The 14,553-nt window shown below is 28.4% G+C and overlaps 1 protein-coding gene across 1 annotated transcript in view; it reads left to right on the top strand.

Annotated features, from left to right (window-relative positions):
• The window catches only part of LOC124367598 (deoxynucleotidyltransferase terminal-interacting protein 1), a 41,514-nt gene that overhangs the window by 18,156 nt on the left and 8,805 nt on the right, over positions 1–14,553 (top strand). Inside the window, exon 8 of the mRNA XM_046824557.1 lies at positions 14,196–14,265. Coding sequence (XP_046680513.1) covers positions 14,196–14,265 — 70 coding nt within the window. The remainder of the gene's footprint in view (positions 1–14,195; positions 14,266–14,553) is intronic.

The raw sequence follows: 14,553 nt of genomic DNA on the forward strand, positions 1-14,553 counted from the left end.
TTTTTGGAAAATCTATGGAAAATGTGAGAAACAGATGTGATATTAAGCTTGGAAATGAAGAATTTTCAATGAAACAAGCTAAGAAAAACAAATTTCAAATGCTTTAACATCTTTGACGACAACTGTATAGCGAGTCACATGTACAAACAAAAGGTTAAATTTAACAAACCGATTTACATAGGATTTTCAGTTCTCGGCCCTCTCAAAATTGCTAATGTACGAGTTTTATTACAACAAATTAAAGAATTTTGATCCAGATTTGAATCTGTGTTACATGGATACAGACAGTTTATTTCCTAGAACTGAAACGAGATCCTTTTAAAATTATTAAAGAAAATATAGATGACTTTGATACAAGTGATTATCCAAAAGATCATGAATGGTTTTTCACTACTAAAAATAAGAAGGTAATAGGGAAATTCAAAGATGAGTTAAATAGCGAAGTTTTAGAAGAATTTTGTGGTTTAAGGTCTAAGATGTACTCGTACAAATATCTAGATAAAAACCCAGTTAGGTGAAAGGAATTAAGAGAAGCGTTGTAAATAAAACAATAAATATCGAAAACTTGAAGAGATGTTTGTTCGAAGATAAAGAAGAATTTAGGGAGATGACAGTCATCAAAAGTTATAAAACATGATTTGTACACTGTTACCATAAACAAGCTGGCACTGAACGCTAAAGATGATAAGAGAATTGTCCTAGAAAATAAGATCGATACAGTACCCGTATGGCTATGAAGCAAAATCTGATATATTAGACGAATTAAATAAACTTGGAAACTTTGATATGTAAATGGAAGATGATTTAATTCACTGTCACAAGTGTAAAAAGAAAACGAAAAATATAGATTTCAAAAATCGTTCAAAACTCAAAAATGGATTGTATAGAATTGCTGCAAAATGTTTCAAAAATGTAAGACAAACAAGAGTAAGTTTATAAAGAATCCAAATCCAAAACCTGTTAAGCAAGAATTGAAGACTAAAGATGAGATAGAGATTGAAGCTCGAGAAATTCATGCACCGGTACGAAAAAAGTTTAAAAAGAGAAAAATTATAACAATTAGGAATTGACGATTTATGGGCAGCAGATTTAGTTATAATGTCTAACTATTCAGATCAAAATGATGGATTTAAGTATATGTTAAATGTTATTGATACTTTCTCAAAATATGCTTGGTCAAGAGCTATCAAAAGAAAAAACGGCAAGGATATTTCAAAAGCTTTCGAAGATATAGTAAAAGATGCCATAAGGATCAATCACAAACCTCCTAACCTACTTCATACAGATAAGGGTTTTAGAGTTTTAAAAATAAAGAATTTAACGATGTTTTGAGGAAATACAACATTAAGATTTATCATACTGAAAACGAAGAGAAATCAAGTATTGTAGAGAGATATAACAGAACTCAAAATGAGAGAATGAAAGTAATTTTTGAGATTAATAAAAACTTTAAATGGATCGATATTCTTCCAAAAAATCGTAAACAATTATAACGATACAGTTCACAGCACAATCAAAATGAAACCGAAAGACGTAGATAAGGATGCAGAAAAGGAGTTATTAGAGACCGTTTTCAAGTATGTTCCACCTGAAACTCACACGAAAACTAAATGTTTAAAGTCAATGATCAGTGTAAGAATTGTTATAAAAAACAAACATTTTCGAACAAATATAAGAACAATTGGTCAAGAGAAATCTTTGTGATTTATCAAATTAATAACACAGATCCTGTAACTTATAGTATAAAAGATTTAAATAATGAAGAAATAACCGGAAAGTTTTTATGAATATGAATTGAAGAAGTCAAAACTGTAATATAAATTTTCTATATATAAAATGGCGCATCAAAAGAAATGTACAAAGTGCAAAGAATTTAAAGATTTAAATGAATTTTATAAAGATAAAAATAGGAAAGATGGAATGCATTTATAATTGCAAAGATTGTGAAAGGGAATATCATAAAGAATTATATGATAAAATAGAAAAATTAACTTTGGAAGATAAAGAATGTCTTAAATGTAAAGAAACTAAAAAAATTTCAGAGTTTAATAGTGATCACTATAGTAGAGATAAGAAAGACTCATATTGTAAAGATTGTGTAAAGAAGAATCACCATAGATTATATTATGAAGATACTCAATGTGAAATGTGGAAGAACTATAAAATGGTTAAATAATTATCAAAAACATTTACAAACAAAATATCATAAGTTAAGAGTTTAACATTTTCATCGTGTAATAATTTTTTCTATATAAATGGAGTCTCAAAAGAAATGTACAAAGTGTCAAGAAGAGAATAGAAAAGACTGTTATTGTAAGGAAATTATACGTTAAAATGAACAAATTAACTTTAGAAGAGAAAAAGTGTTACTTTTGTAAAGAAATTAAAAATATTTCTGAATTTAATAACTGGCAGTATAGTAAAGATAGAAAAGAATGCTTTTTGCAAAGATTGTGCTAAAAAAAATTTTCAGCGAAAGTTATAAAAACGAAATGCCTTGTGAATATGAAAAAAAAGATTTTACAATGGTTACCTAGTTATGCTAAACATTTACAAACAAAATATAATAAATCGAGAGTTTTTAGTAAAATTTTAGAAACATTTTCATCGTGTAATTTTAGATATTCTATAAATCAGTCGAGATTTCTGCCATATTTGTAGTAAAATGAATTTCCGTTGTATAAAATATTCAAAGATTCTTTCATTTGGTTATACAGATTGATAGAATTTGGTTCGTCATCAATGAACAAAATCTCTAATTCAGGATAATTTATTTTTAGATGTTTTTAATCGGTTTGGTATTTCTCGTTTCTGAGCTCTGATAACGTAATAAGGCCATTCCCACATGTGATTCCTTCTTAATTAATACAAAAACATGGTGCTTTTTCTTATCAAAAATTTTTACATATCATATCTCTCTTCATTAATTCCATTCGCAATTCTTGATTCTCTATTTTCAAGGATTTCATTTGACCTGAAATTTGTAACTGTTTTATTTCATCTTTTAACTGCTTATTTTCGTTTTCAAGTTTTGTACACACCAAATTTACGAATACTTGGTAAAACTTCTTCTAAAACCCAATCTTGAAACATTTCTGCTATCTTCGTTTTTGATTTCAGTATTAAAGAATATATGCCCGGTTCATTAATAGAAAATAGTGTTTTTTTGAAAGTTTGAAGGTAAGAACGATTCGTTCCCCCCTTCTGAATCTATGTTATCGTAGCTTTTTTTATATTTGTCTTTAACGTGATCTCTAATCGCTTTCATCGTATTTTTAAATTCCAATATTTCTGCAATATCTTTTGCTTTAAACCAAAATTCATTATTTTCGTCAACAAATGTTAAAATTTCTTTATTATTGAATTTGAGTAGATTCACAACTGACTCCATTTAGATAGAAAAGAAATTTAACTAGTAATTTTTATTTCGAGAATAAAATCCAGATTCATTAATGAAAATAGTGTCAGGATGAAGATTTTGAAAGGGTCTATGGCATAGACTCTTGTAATTTATATATTTAAAGCTATTTTCTCGTCATTATCAATATTATTTATGATAGCTTTGTCTAGTATTTTCATATTGTAAAATTTCTGCAACATCTTTAGCCTTAAACCAAATTTCATTCTTTCGACAATCGTGCAAATGTCTTTATTATTGAATGTAAGTCTACAACTGACTCCATTTAACTAGTAATTTTTATTTTGAGTGTAAAGTCCAGATTCATTGATAAAAACAGTGTTTTTTTGAAAGTTTGAAGGTAAGAACGATTCGTTCCCCCCTTGATTCATCATAGTCAGAACGATTTTTTTGAATTCTTTTAATATTTTTTCTAATTGGAATATAATCGATTTCATTTGGTTTTTTCACTGATTTTTTGATCCATAAGCAACATTTGGAAAGAAAGTGTACAAAATTTCAGATTCTTTGTGTAAGTGTTCGGTATGATTTTCAAAACTAGGTTCAACGAGATTGCAGTGCACTTCCAATTACATCGAACGGTCTAAATTTTGGCGTTTTTATTTCCTAAATATACCTGATTTGGCTCAATAGTTTCTTGAACAAACCCTAACAATTCCACAATAATTGCTGAAAAACGTTATTCTTACTGGTGATTTTATTTGAATTTTATTAGAGAGATAATTTTTTTTTGCATTTTCAAACTTGTTTTTCGTCAAAGTTTAAAGATTTATCTGATTGTTTGAATGTTTTCAGATAATTTTTAAGGGAATTTTTTATTTGATCGAAAGTATAATATCCTTTGTTTAAACCATAATATTTTGTTTATGTTCTTCTCACTAAATCCTATACAATAAGGAGAACTTTCACTAATATTTATTACAAAATTGTCAGAATAAAAACCGCTTAAACCGATAAAATAATTTGATTCTTCCTCTAAGTGTATAGGAATGTTCCCAAGTTTAAAACTAATTTAGAGCTTTCAGAAGTCAACTTGAACAGCTTCATTTTCGCAAGCGTTGCTTCAAGATGAAAATCTTCTATTTAAATGGAGAAATTTTTAAAGCAAAAAGATCAGATAAAACTTCAAACGTTTGAAGAAAGTAAGAAAGATCAACCAATCAGATTGTTAATTGTTGGTTCAAGTGGATGTGGAAAAACAACTTTATTATTGAATTTTATCTACAATAGGTTGATTCCCTTATTCCAATTTGTATGTTTTTAGTAAATCTTTAGAACAAGACGCCTATAAAAAAATTACAAGAAAGATTTGAAAATATTGAGAAAAACTTAAACAAAAAAATATCACATTTTTATAATGCTTCTGAGACATAGTTCCGTTAAGCGAATGTAAACCCAATTCGTTAATCGTTTTTGATGATTGTATTTTTAGAAAATCAAGACGTTATTAAGGAATATTTCGTAATGTCTCGTCACAAAAACATATCTTGTATCTATCTTTCCCAATGCTTTTCAAAGGTTGATAAACAAGATTATTAGAAATAATTTGAATATGTTGTGTATTTTTTAAGCAAGATGATCACTATTCGAGAAAGATTTATAACAATTATGTGGGATCTGATATGAGTTTTAACCACTTTATTGAGTTATGTGATAAAATTTGGAAGGAAGACTACGGATTTTAACTATTAATCTAACTTTGAAGCCTAAAAATGGTAAATATCTGAATAAATTTTTCTAATATATAAACGTGTGATAATCTAGTTGTTTTTCATGTTTTTACGTTCACGTTCCACGTTCACGTTCACGTTTCACGTTCATGTTTCACGTTCATGTTTCACGTTTCACGTTTTACGTTCCGTGTTCTCGTTTCGTGTTCACGTTTTCCACGTTCCACGTTCACGTTTTACGTTCCGTGTTCACGTTTCGTGTTCTCGTTTTCACGTTTCGTGTTCACGTTTTCCACGTTCCACGTTTCACGTTTTTACGTTCCGTGTTTCACGTTTTTACGTTCCACGTTTCGTGTTCTCGTTTCGTGTTCACGTTTCCACGTTCCACGTTCCACGTTTACGTTTCAAAATTTTTCCTAAATAAATGGCGAACGTAACTTCAGAAGAAGCAAAAAAACTTGATCAAATAGAAAAGAAATTAATCAAAGAATTTAAAAGAACAGATTCGAATTGATGAAAAAGAACAAGAATTTATTCAAAAAATTAATCAACCTGTAACATCTGCAATAAAAAATGTTGAGGGGCAAAATTGAAAATGTTTTTAAGCGATAATCAAAATTTGATGAATTTGGTTCCAGTTGTACGACAATTTGCTGATATTTCGATACCAGAATCTGAGTTTTGAATTGCCAAAATTACCATCTTCAACACCATTTAGAACCTCGAATCATTGAAGACCTCTACCATAGTTGAACCAATAAGTCCTGGAACAACGGATATAATAATTGGTGAAATTGGTAAAAAAATTTCTTCCTAGAGCAAAGGAATGATAAATTTGGTTTGTATTGGGACAGAAAAAAGAAAATTTTAATGATTGGAAAATTTGCCCCGTGAATTTTGAGCATAATGATATCATTATTAATGAAAAAACATATGAAGGAACTCAAGGTTTATGGAGATTATTAACAGGCACTGATGTTTCCAAAAGACGGTTTAATATTCTGAAATATTCTGAAGAAGACTTGAAAAAGTATACTGAAATTTTATGGAAATCTGATTCAATTTACAAAAATAATGATCCCATCAACTAAGAAACCAAAGTCAAGTAAAGGTAAAAAATATCTCAATTTTGATTAAACCAATTTGGGAAAAAAGAATCGAAGGATCAGGTGTGAGAAAAAAACAGTGATAATAAGATTGAATACAGATATATCGACGATTTGACAAAACTCGATGGAATTATTAATTATATATTATGCTCAAGAAAAGGCTGGAAACAACAATTTTTTGAACGAAAAGAAAAGCGATTAAAGATTTTATTTCGAACAAACTTGATGAAATGATTGAAAAACCTGATGGAATTAAATATTTAAAACGAGTTTTGCCGGCAATAAGTTCATCTATGATTGAGGGTAGTGGACTTTTGAATGATTTTATCAACAATTTACCTTTTGAATTACACGTACCAACTTATCAGTATCTGGGGCCCGGCACAAAACTCGAAAAAAGACTAAAAAGAGGAGATACTGGTATAAATAAATTAGATCAAGCTGCTATGGAACACGATATTTTTTATGCAAAACATAGAGACACAAATTCCAGACATATAGCAGATAAAGTTTTGCAAGATAAAGCAATGGATAGATTTTTATCAAAAGATGCTAGTTTAGGTGAAAGATTTGTTGCGCTTCCAACAGCTGGAGCAATGTTTTTGAAGAGAAAACTAGGAATGGGAATCGAAGAGAACTTGAAAATTTTAACTATATAAATGGAGGTGAATGTAAATTTCAGCAAAAATCAGAAAGAAAAAAATAAAATCCGCTTTTAAGAAGAAAATACCCGTTTAGTATTCAATTTAAAATAGATCAACTAAAAAATGGCGAAGATAAGATATTTTTAACAAATAGACAATACAATAAACTCGAAAAACATAAGAAAAACAATAAAGGAACCAGAATAGAATTTTCTTATAATCAGTTGAAAGAACTTAAAAATGGTGGACTTTTGAAAGATTATTAGATTTTGGAGAAAATATTCCAGTTGTTAAAAATGTTGTTCCTTATGTTCGTAAAGCTGCTCCAATCGTTAAAAAGGATGTGATTCCTATTGTTCGAAACATTTTAAATTGGTTAGATAAAGAGTTGGAAGATGTTACAGGATCTGGATTAGATGAAAAAAACTTTGAATTACGTGAAATCAAACATTGAAAAAAAAAATTTAAAAACCTTTAACATTCGGGGAAATTGGAAGAAATCTGCAAAAATATTAAAACATTTTAGAGGAATCTTCATGAGAGATACATTACCTGAAAAAGTTAGGAAATTTGAATGTGGAATTGTGAATTTAGACTCGATTATGGGAAGTGGAACGCATTGGATTTTGTTATTATAAAAATGATAAGAATGCATGTTATTTTGATTCGTATGGAAGAATTGAGGACAAACCACGTATAGAATTGATTAAATATTTGAAAAAATCAAGCGTCTACTACAATGATTCTCAGATTCAAGAACTATAAAGATCCCCCAATTTGTGGTCATTTATGTGTTTTTTGTTTTGAATGAACTGAGTACTGGTAAAGATTTTAAAGAAGTTGTTAACAAATTATTACTTAATAAATATGGATTTCACAAAATATTTTTGACGTAATTTGGAACACAAATTATTCAAAATGTAGATAATAGTTTTGAATTTTTGATAGTTTGAGAAATGAGTTTGATAACAAGTTAGAAAATTTATTACAAAACCCTTCCAGATTCAGATATGTTTTGCTGTCGAGATTGAAGATTTTTAAAGCAGAATATGATAACAAACTTGCAAATATTCATGAGTTCAAATGAAGTTGCTGATAAAATAAAAAACATTGGAAAAAGAAGTTGATGATGGTGTAAAAAAATTATTTACCAATTTAATGTCTCACATCGAAAAAGCTGATGAAATTACTGAAGCAATCAAAGTTGAAAAGAATTATGTTAGTTTGGCTAATAAGAAAAGAATTGTCGGTGTTCGAACCTGGTATTGACAAACATGATGTTGTTGTTAAAGAACAAATTTTAAAACCTCTAAAATTATCAAAAACATCGATATTGTTGATTTACATGATACGAATGTTAAAAATGCCTTAGATTTTAAAGGAAAAAGAATTAGCGGTGTTAGTAAAGGAATTAATCCATTTGATGTTGTTGTAATGATTCAATTAGAAGATCCTATTAAAAATGTTTAATGAACTAAAACAAAATTATGAGAATCATAAACAGCATGTTAAAGATTTTACAACAAAGTCTATGAAAAACTTGAAGCGAGAAGTAAAAAATCTATAGAAAATTGTGATGAAAAATTTACAAATTTTGAGGAAAATTTCAATCTATATAAAGGCGATCTATATGGAAAAATAACAAACTTTTTGGAACATTTCGCTAAATTTCCAAGAGGGTTTTAATGAAACCGATAGAAAAAATGGTGAAGTTTTTTAAAAGAGTAGTTTACTAAATCAATCTTTACTTCATGATAAATTAATTAAACTAGAAGAAAACTTTGGCGAAATTAATGAAAAAGTTATAAAAAATAAAGCAGTCTTTTGATAAGTTTAGTTTAGATGCCACAAAAACTTTTGAGAATATTGATCATAAACTCGTTGAATACAACGATTTATATCTCGATAAAGTAAATAAACTAAAGAAAACTTTAATAAATTTAAAGAAGATGTCGATAAACTTTTGAAAACATCGACAACAGATTTAATGGAGTAGGTGGTTACGATGACTAATTTTCCTTATATAAATGGCGCTCATATATTGTGTGAGATGTAAAGAGAAAACTACCACAAACGATATAAAATACTATGCAAACATCAATGGAGTTAAGAGAATTTCTGGAAAATGTGCTGAATGTAACGCAAAAAAGAGCCAATTTATAAAAACTTGATTTTGAAATTATTTTCTTAATAAATAGAGATGGCGGGACATTACAGTGCTTTCGATCTTTTTATCATGCAACACGAAAGAGATTTGAAAAAAGAACATTGGGATGACATTTCTCAAAAATATGAATTATCCGAAGATATGATGAGATTATACGTAAACAAATTGAATTGGTATAACATTGCCTAAATATCAAACTTTATCATCAGAGTTCATTCAAGAAAATATACATTATCAATTAAAAGATCATATGTCTGTTCTTTGTCTCTATCAACACTTGAGTATAAAGTTTTTGGATGAAAATAAAGATACAGTTGATTGGAACAATATTATAGATAGCGGTTTACTATCCTGTGCAAATTTTATTGAAATATGTGACCGAGATCGCAAAATTTTAAGGAAGAGAATCCTGAATATGACGAAGTAGATCATTAAAAATGACTCTAATCTTTTTAATTATTTTACTAAAAATTTATATCTTTTCTTATAAAAACGTACATTAGATCGATGAAAAAATGATACACACGATGTTTAAAATTTCTAAATTTTCTCTTATTAAATGGCGGACTACAGAAAATATGCTAGTGATATGAAAGGGCGGAGTTTAAAAATTTCTATCCAATTAGTAAACAACATTTGAATGAACCGAATAAAAGAACTGAGTTTAATATTGATTTTGGAGATAACTTTTGCTCGTCTAACTTCCAGTTTTATATTTCTGGAACTTTAACAAAACAAGATGGTCAAGCATATCTTGGAACTGATAATGTTAGATTAATCGATAATTTTATACCGTTTTTATTTTCTAAGATTGAAGTAAGAAAACACAATAAATTGATAGAAGAAGTCGAAAACTGTGGCCAATTAAGCACAATTAAAGGAACTATTTCGTATTCAAAAAGTGATGTTTATTTCTCAAACTTCTAATGGCTTTGAATCAGATTTTAAATTTTGGTGTTTTTGAAGCAGCTGGAAATTTATCTCATTTTGGATTAGGATTTTTTGAAAATGTTACTATTCCGATCTATAAAGGAGGATTTTATCTAAGTTTTATAAGAGCAGAAGACGATGATGTGATTCTGAAGACTGCAACTGGAAATGTTATGCCTGTTGATGGAAAAATAACAATTACAGATTATTTTATTATAGAGTTCCAATGATTGATTATAAAACCACGAGTAAAATAAGGTTGATTGATGAAATTACGAAAAGTCAAAACAATTATGTTTAATTTTTCTAGATTGGCAATGTATTGAACAAAAAGGTATTTCCGGAACAACTTATTCGTTCGATATTACAAACATTTATAGAAATATCTTCAATCCCAAGTTCGTTATTATAGGTTTTCAACAGATAGACAGAATAATCAAGAAAAAAAAATCCTTCAAAGTTCGATAGTTTGAATGTAAAAAATATCAGAGTAAAATTGAACGGTTTCTTATTATCCAGATGAATTACAAAATTTAAACATTTCCGGAGGTCTTTTCAGAATCATGTATCAGATGTATCAAGATTTTAAGAAAGTTTACTGTAATAATAAGGAAATGTATTACAATCCTAAAGAATTTTTTAGCGAATAGACCTATTTATGTCATTGATACAACAAAGAGTTTGACAAATATTTCTGGTTCAAAGAACGATATAAATTATCAATATGGATTTTCAAAAAGCTGTTACAAACGCGATTTGTTATGTTGTTGTTGTCTCTGAGAAAATTTTTAGCCTATGATGTGATTAAGAACGATATTAGAGAAATTCAGTAGTTAATGATGTTCATATTATTCTCTTTCATTCCTTCTAATATTTCAAAAATATACTCTTTTCGCCACTGAAAAATCCCGATTTCTCTCCGTAATAATCTTTTATAATCGTACACATAATATCCTAAATAGTTTGTACAATAGAATGAAATTATTTCTATTTATCTCTGTTGTAGAAATGTAAACACAAACATTTGCGCTGAAAAATTTATATCTCGGCAGACTTAGTTCCATAATCTCCATTTATAAAAAAATCTTTTTGTTTAAATGGAAGAGTATAATGCCAACTGTTACAAGTGTTCTAATAGAGGAGAAATTATCGATAAAAGATATTTAGTTTGTAGAGGTTGTAATTTAATTTTGTTAGAAAGACCTAAACCTAAGAAATTTCTAAATAAATTAACACATTTGAATAACCTGCTTACAAAATTGCAATATGGAGACAAGAAGCAAACAAAATTTGTTACAGAATTTAGAAAACAGAATAAAAATTTTTACTTATCTCTTGGAACCATTGACAAAATTATTTTCCTTTTCAAAGAATACATTAGGTTTGTAGGTATCGATACACACGTTTATTATGAAAAGATATTACCTGTATTTTTTCATTATCTGGATGTTGAATTTGTTTATGATTTTGAACCAGAAATCCTCGATGATTTTATAGTACATTTGGAGAAATTAAACGAAGAACCTCTTGAAAAGAATGCGGTTTTACTCACATTCTCCCCGACTTCTCGAGTGAAGGTTAGCGAATTTCATTTTTTCCGTCTTTAAATTTTTTCTATTTAAATGGAGTTCTTGAAGGAGTTAAATGATATTGGAGAATGTAAATTCAAAGAGTATAAGAAGTTGAATGAATTGGAAGAAAGGAAGAAACATAGAATCTTGAATTTGGAGAAAATGAAAGATAAATTCGGGTTTACAATAATTGCCGAGTTGGAAGATTGTAAAGTACACTTGCCGAACAGATTTTTGACTGTTTTGGATGAGAAAAAGATTAAAGAATTAAACAAAAATGAAAAATTACACTTGATTGTTACTGGAAAGAAGACTATAAAAGATAAAGAAATTATAACAATTAACTTTGTAGAATAAAGTCTTAACTCTAAAACTTGCAGTCCCTCCCCACGTCATAGTACTGTTTTGATAACCATAGTTGGTGTCTTTCTTCATAGGAATCACATGGAATATTATCTACAGTAATACCTTTTGTTTCACACAAAATGTGGCTATATTCTATAAGAAAAATTCTATAATGCTCTTTAATGAATTGTGTTGATAAATCTTGATACTCACAAAAATTCCTAAGAAATTCATCAATTAAGTCTTGATTATCTTGAAAGAACGTATAATATGGGAAAAATGTCATAAAAAAAACGATGAAAACTCTCTGTTTGTTTATTTTTTACTTTCTTTTCAATATCTTTCGTAATTATATTAAATATGTAATCCCTTACTTTTTTAGTTTTTTGCCGATAGTAAAACACTCCATTAGACGTTTTTTTCTGCAAAAGACTTTACAAGTTCTTTGAATTCTGTATCATTTAAGGAAAGTATCAACTGTTCTTTAAAATGTTTTGGTAATTCGTTGAACTCGTTAAAATTGTCTTTCTTTGTAAGTTTTTGAAATGCTAGAAACTGAAGAGACTTTGGTGAGTTCATGTTGTTTATTTAGTAGAAAAGTTTTTTATTAAAGTACAGTATGTTTTTAGTAAAAATGTTTTAAATTGATTAAATTTTATTAAGATTTTTCCTTTATTCGTAGCAGATTTGACAACATTTTACAAAGCACAGCTTAAGAAAGTAGAAGCTCAGATTTGGTTAATTTTTCATTCCACAGAGTAGATAGTAATGTACCGATCGCTTTTGGAGACGAACGACTGTAGATTCGGTTAATTTTTCATTGAGATTTGCTGTGTTATTTCTCAGCTTCCTTTATGGTACATTGAACAGTATTTTACAATGCTTTTCGGTCGGCTCCGAAAGTGCGCCAGGAACCCCATATTACTATCTACTTATATATATATATATATATATATATATATATATATGCCAGACTATTTTAGTGGGGCCTGAAAAGTAACTAGCATTTGTTAGTGATGGTAGAAACGAATTTATAAGTGTGTGAATATAACTATTCTACTTTCTTTGTTTTCATTTTAATTTTTGTTATTTTTGCAATGTTATATACTATAAATAATGTAAGTAGTTATTGATACTTGATATATGGAGGCGTAGTTTATCACATTTTATTATTATATTTAGTTAGAATTTGTTAGTGTTTAAGTGCATGTATTATTAACTTATTTAAGTATCACAAAATTATAATTTTTTAAAATATAGTTTGTGTATATTTTAGATGAATTAATTATTTTATATTTACAAATAAATTTGTATTTATTTTCATAGTTAATATCGGTTAATTTTTAGAAGAAACCCCACGGTAAAAAATAAAGAATTCATTCAGCTATATCATGTTCAAGAAATCAAGAAATCAAGAATCTTTATTGTTGTCCCACTTAAAAGTATTAACAATGTCAGAGCTGGTATGAGTTAGGCCACATCAATTGTCACATTTCTTATAACTAATTAAAATTCCTTAAAACCAGTTTTAAAATTCAACATTTACAACTAATTAAAATTCCTTAAAACTAGTTTAAAATTCAACATTCAATGTTATTAAAATCACTTAAATAAACTTCCTCAACTGAATAAAAGGCTTTCACTTTTAGCCACTTAATTAACATATTCTTAAAGTTCTTAGTGCTCATTGTTTTGGCGTTGAGAGGTAACTTATTAAATAGTTTTGTACCAATGTAGATATAGCTATGTTGGGATTTGCTCAGCCTAGTATATTTCACATCAATTAAGTTTACAGATCTGGTATTATAAGAATGTACAGAGTTTCTTAGGCTAAACGAAGTCAGATTTTTCTTTGATAAAAACCAGGCTTTGCAAAATGTAAATACTTGGCAGCGTTAGTATGCCTAGCTCTATAAAAAAAGGTTTACAAGAATCTGTTTCACTTATGTTCACAAGGCATCGAATAGCTTTTTTTTGACATTTAAATACTTCCTTTGCACCAGCAGAGTTGCCCCAAAGAATAGTGCCATACAAAAGGTGAGAGTGAAAAAGTGAAAAGTAGGCATTGATAAGTATACTAGGACTTGTACATAACTTGAGTTTCTTTAAACAAAAGATAACTCTAGAAAGGCGAGAGCAGAGTGAGTTGGTATGAACACCCCAAGTAAGGCTAGAATCTAGATTAATTCCTAGAAGTTTCACAGATTTATTTTCAGAGCCTTTAGGTCTACTACTTAAACTAAATACAATGTTTTCTGTTTTTTTCTTGGTTAACCTTTAAATATTTTTTTGTGCCTAGAACGCCTAGAAATATTTTTTTGTTGCTTGTGGTCTGTTACAGGCATCTGGTAACCTTAGTGTGGAATGTGTGTCTTCCACCATGACCCCACCTGCAACAGTTTTAGATTCAGGTATTATTATATGAGTATTTCTTAAATAATAGTGTAAAGTACTACTCCATGAGTGACACTTGCCGACGTTAGTGTTTACCCACTTGATTACCAGACAAAGTTTTAATTTGGCATTCAGATGGGCTTTGGAATCAAACTAGGTGGAAAAATCAAACATCACCACTTTTTTGAAAATTGTTAATAAGTATATCGGAAAGTGTTTTGAAAAAGTTTCCTCAACACTAAAAAATTACAAATATTACCAAACTTGGCACATATGTACTTTTTTCATACACAAACTTTACATGT

Source organism: Homalodisca vitripennis, chromosome 8 (assembly GCF_021130785.1).
Source record: "Homalodisca vitripennis isolate AUS2020 chromosome 8, UT_GWSS_2.1, whole genome shotgun sequence".
In the NCBI taxonomy this organism is placed as follows: domain Eukaryota; kingdom Metazoa; phylum Arthropoda; class Insecta; order Hemiptera; family Cicadellidae; genus Homalodisca; species Homalodisca vitripennis.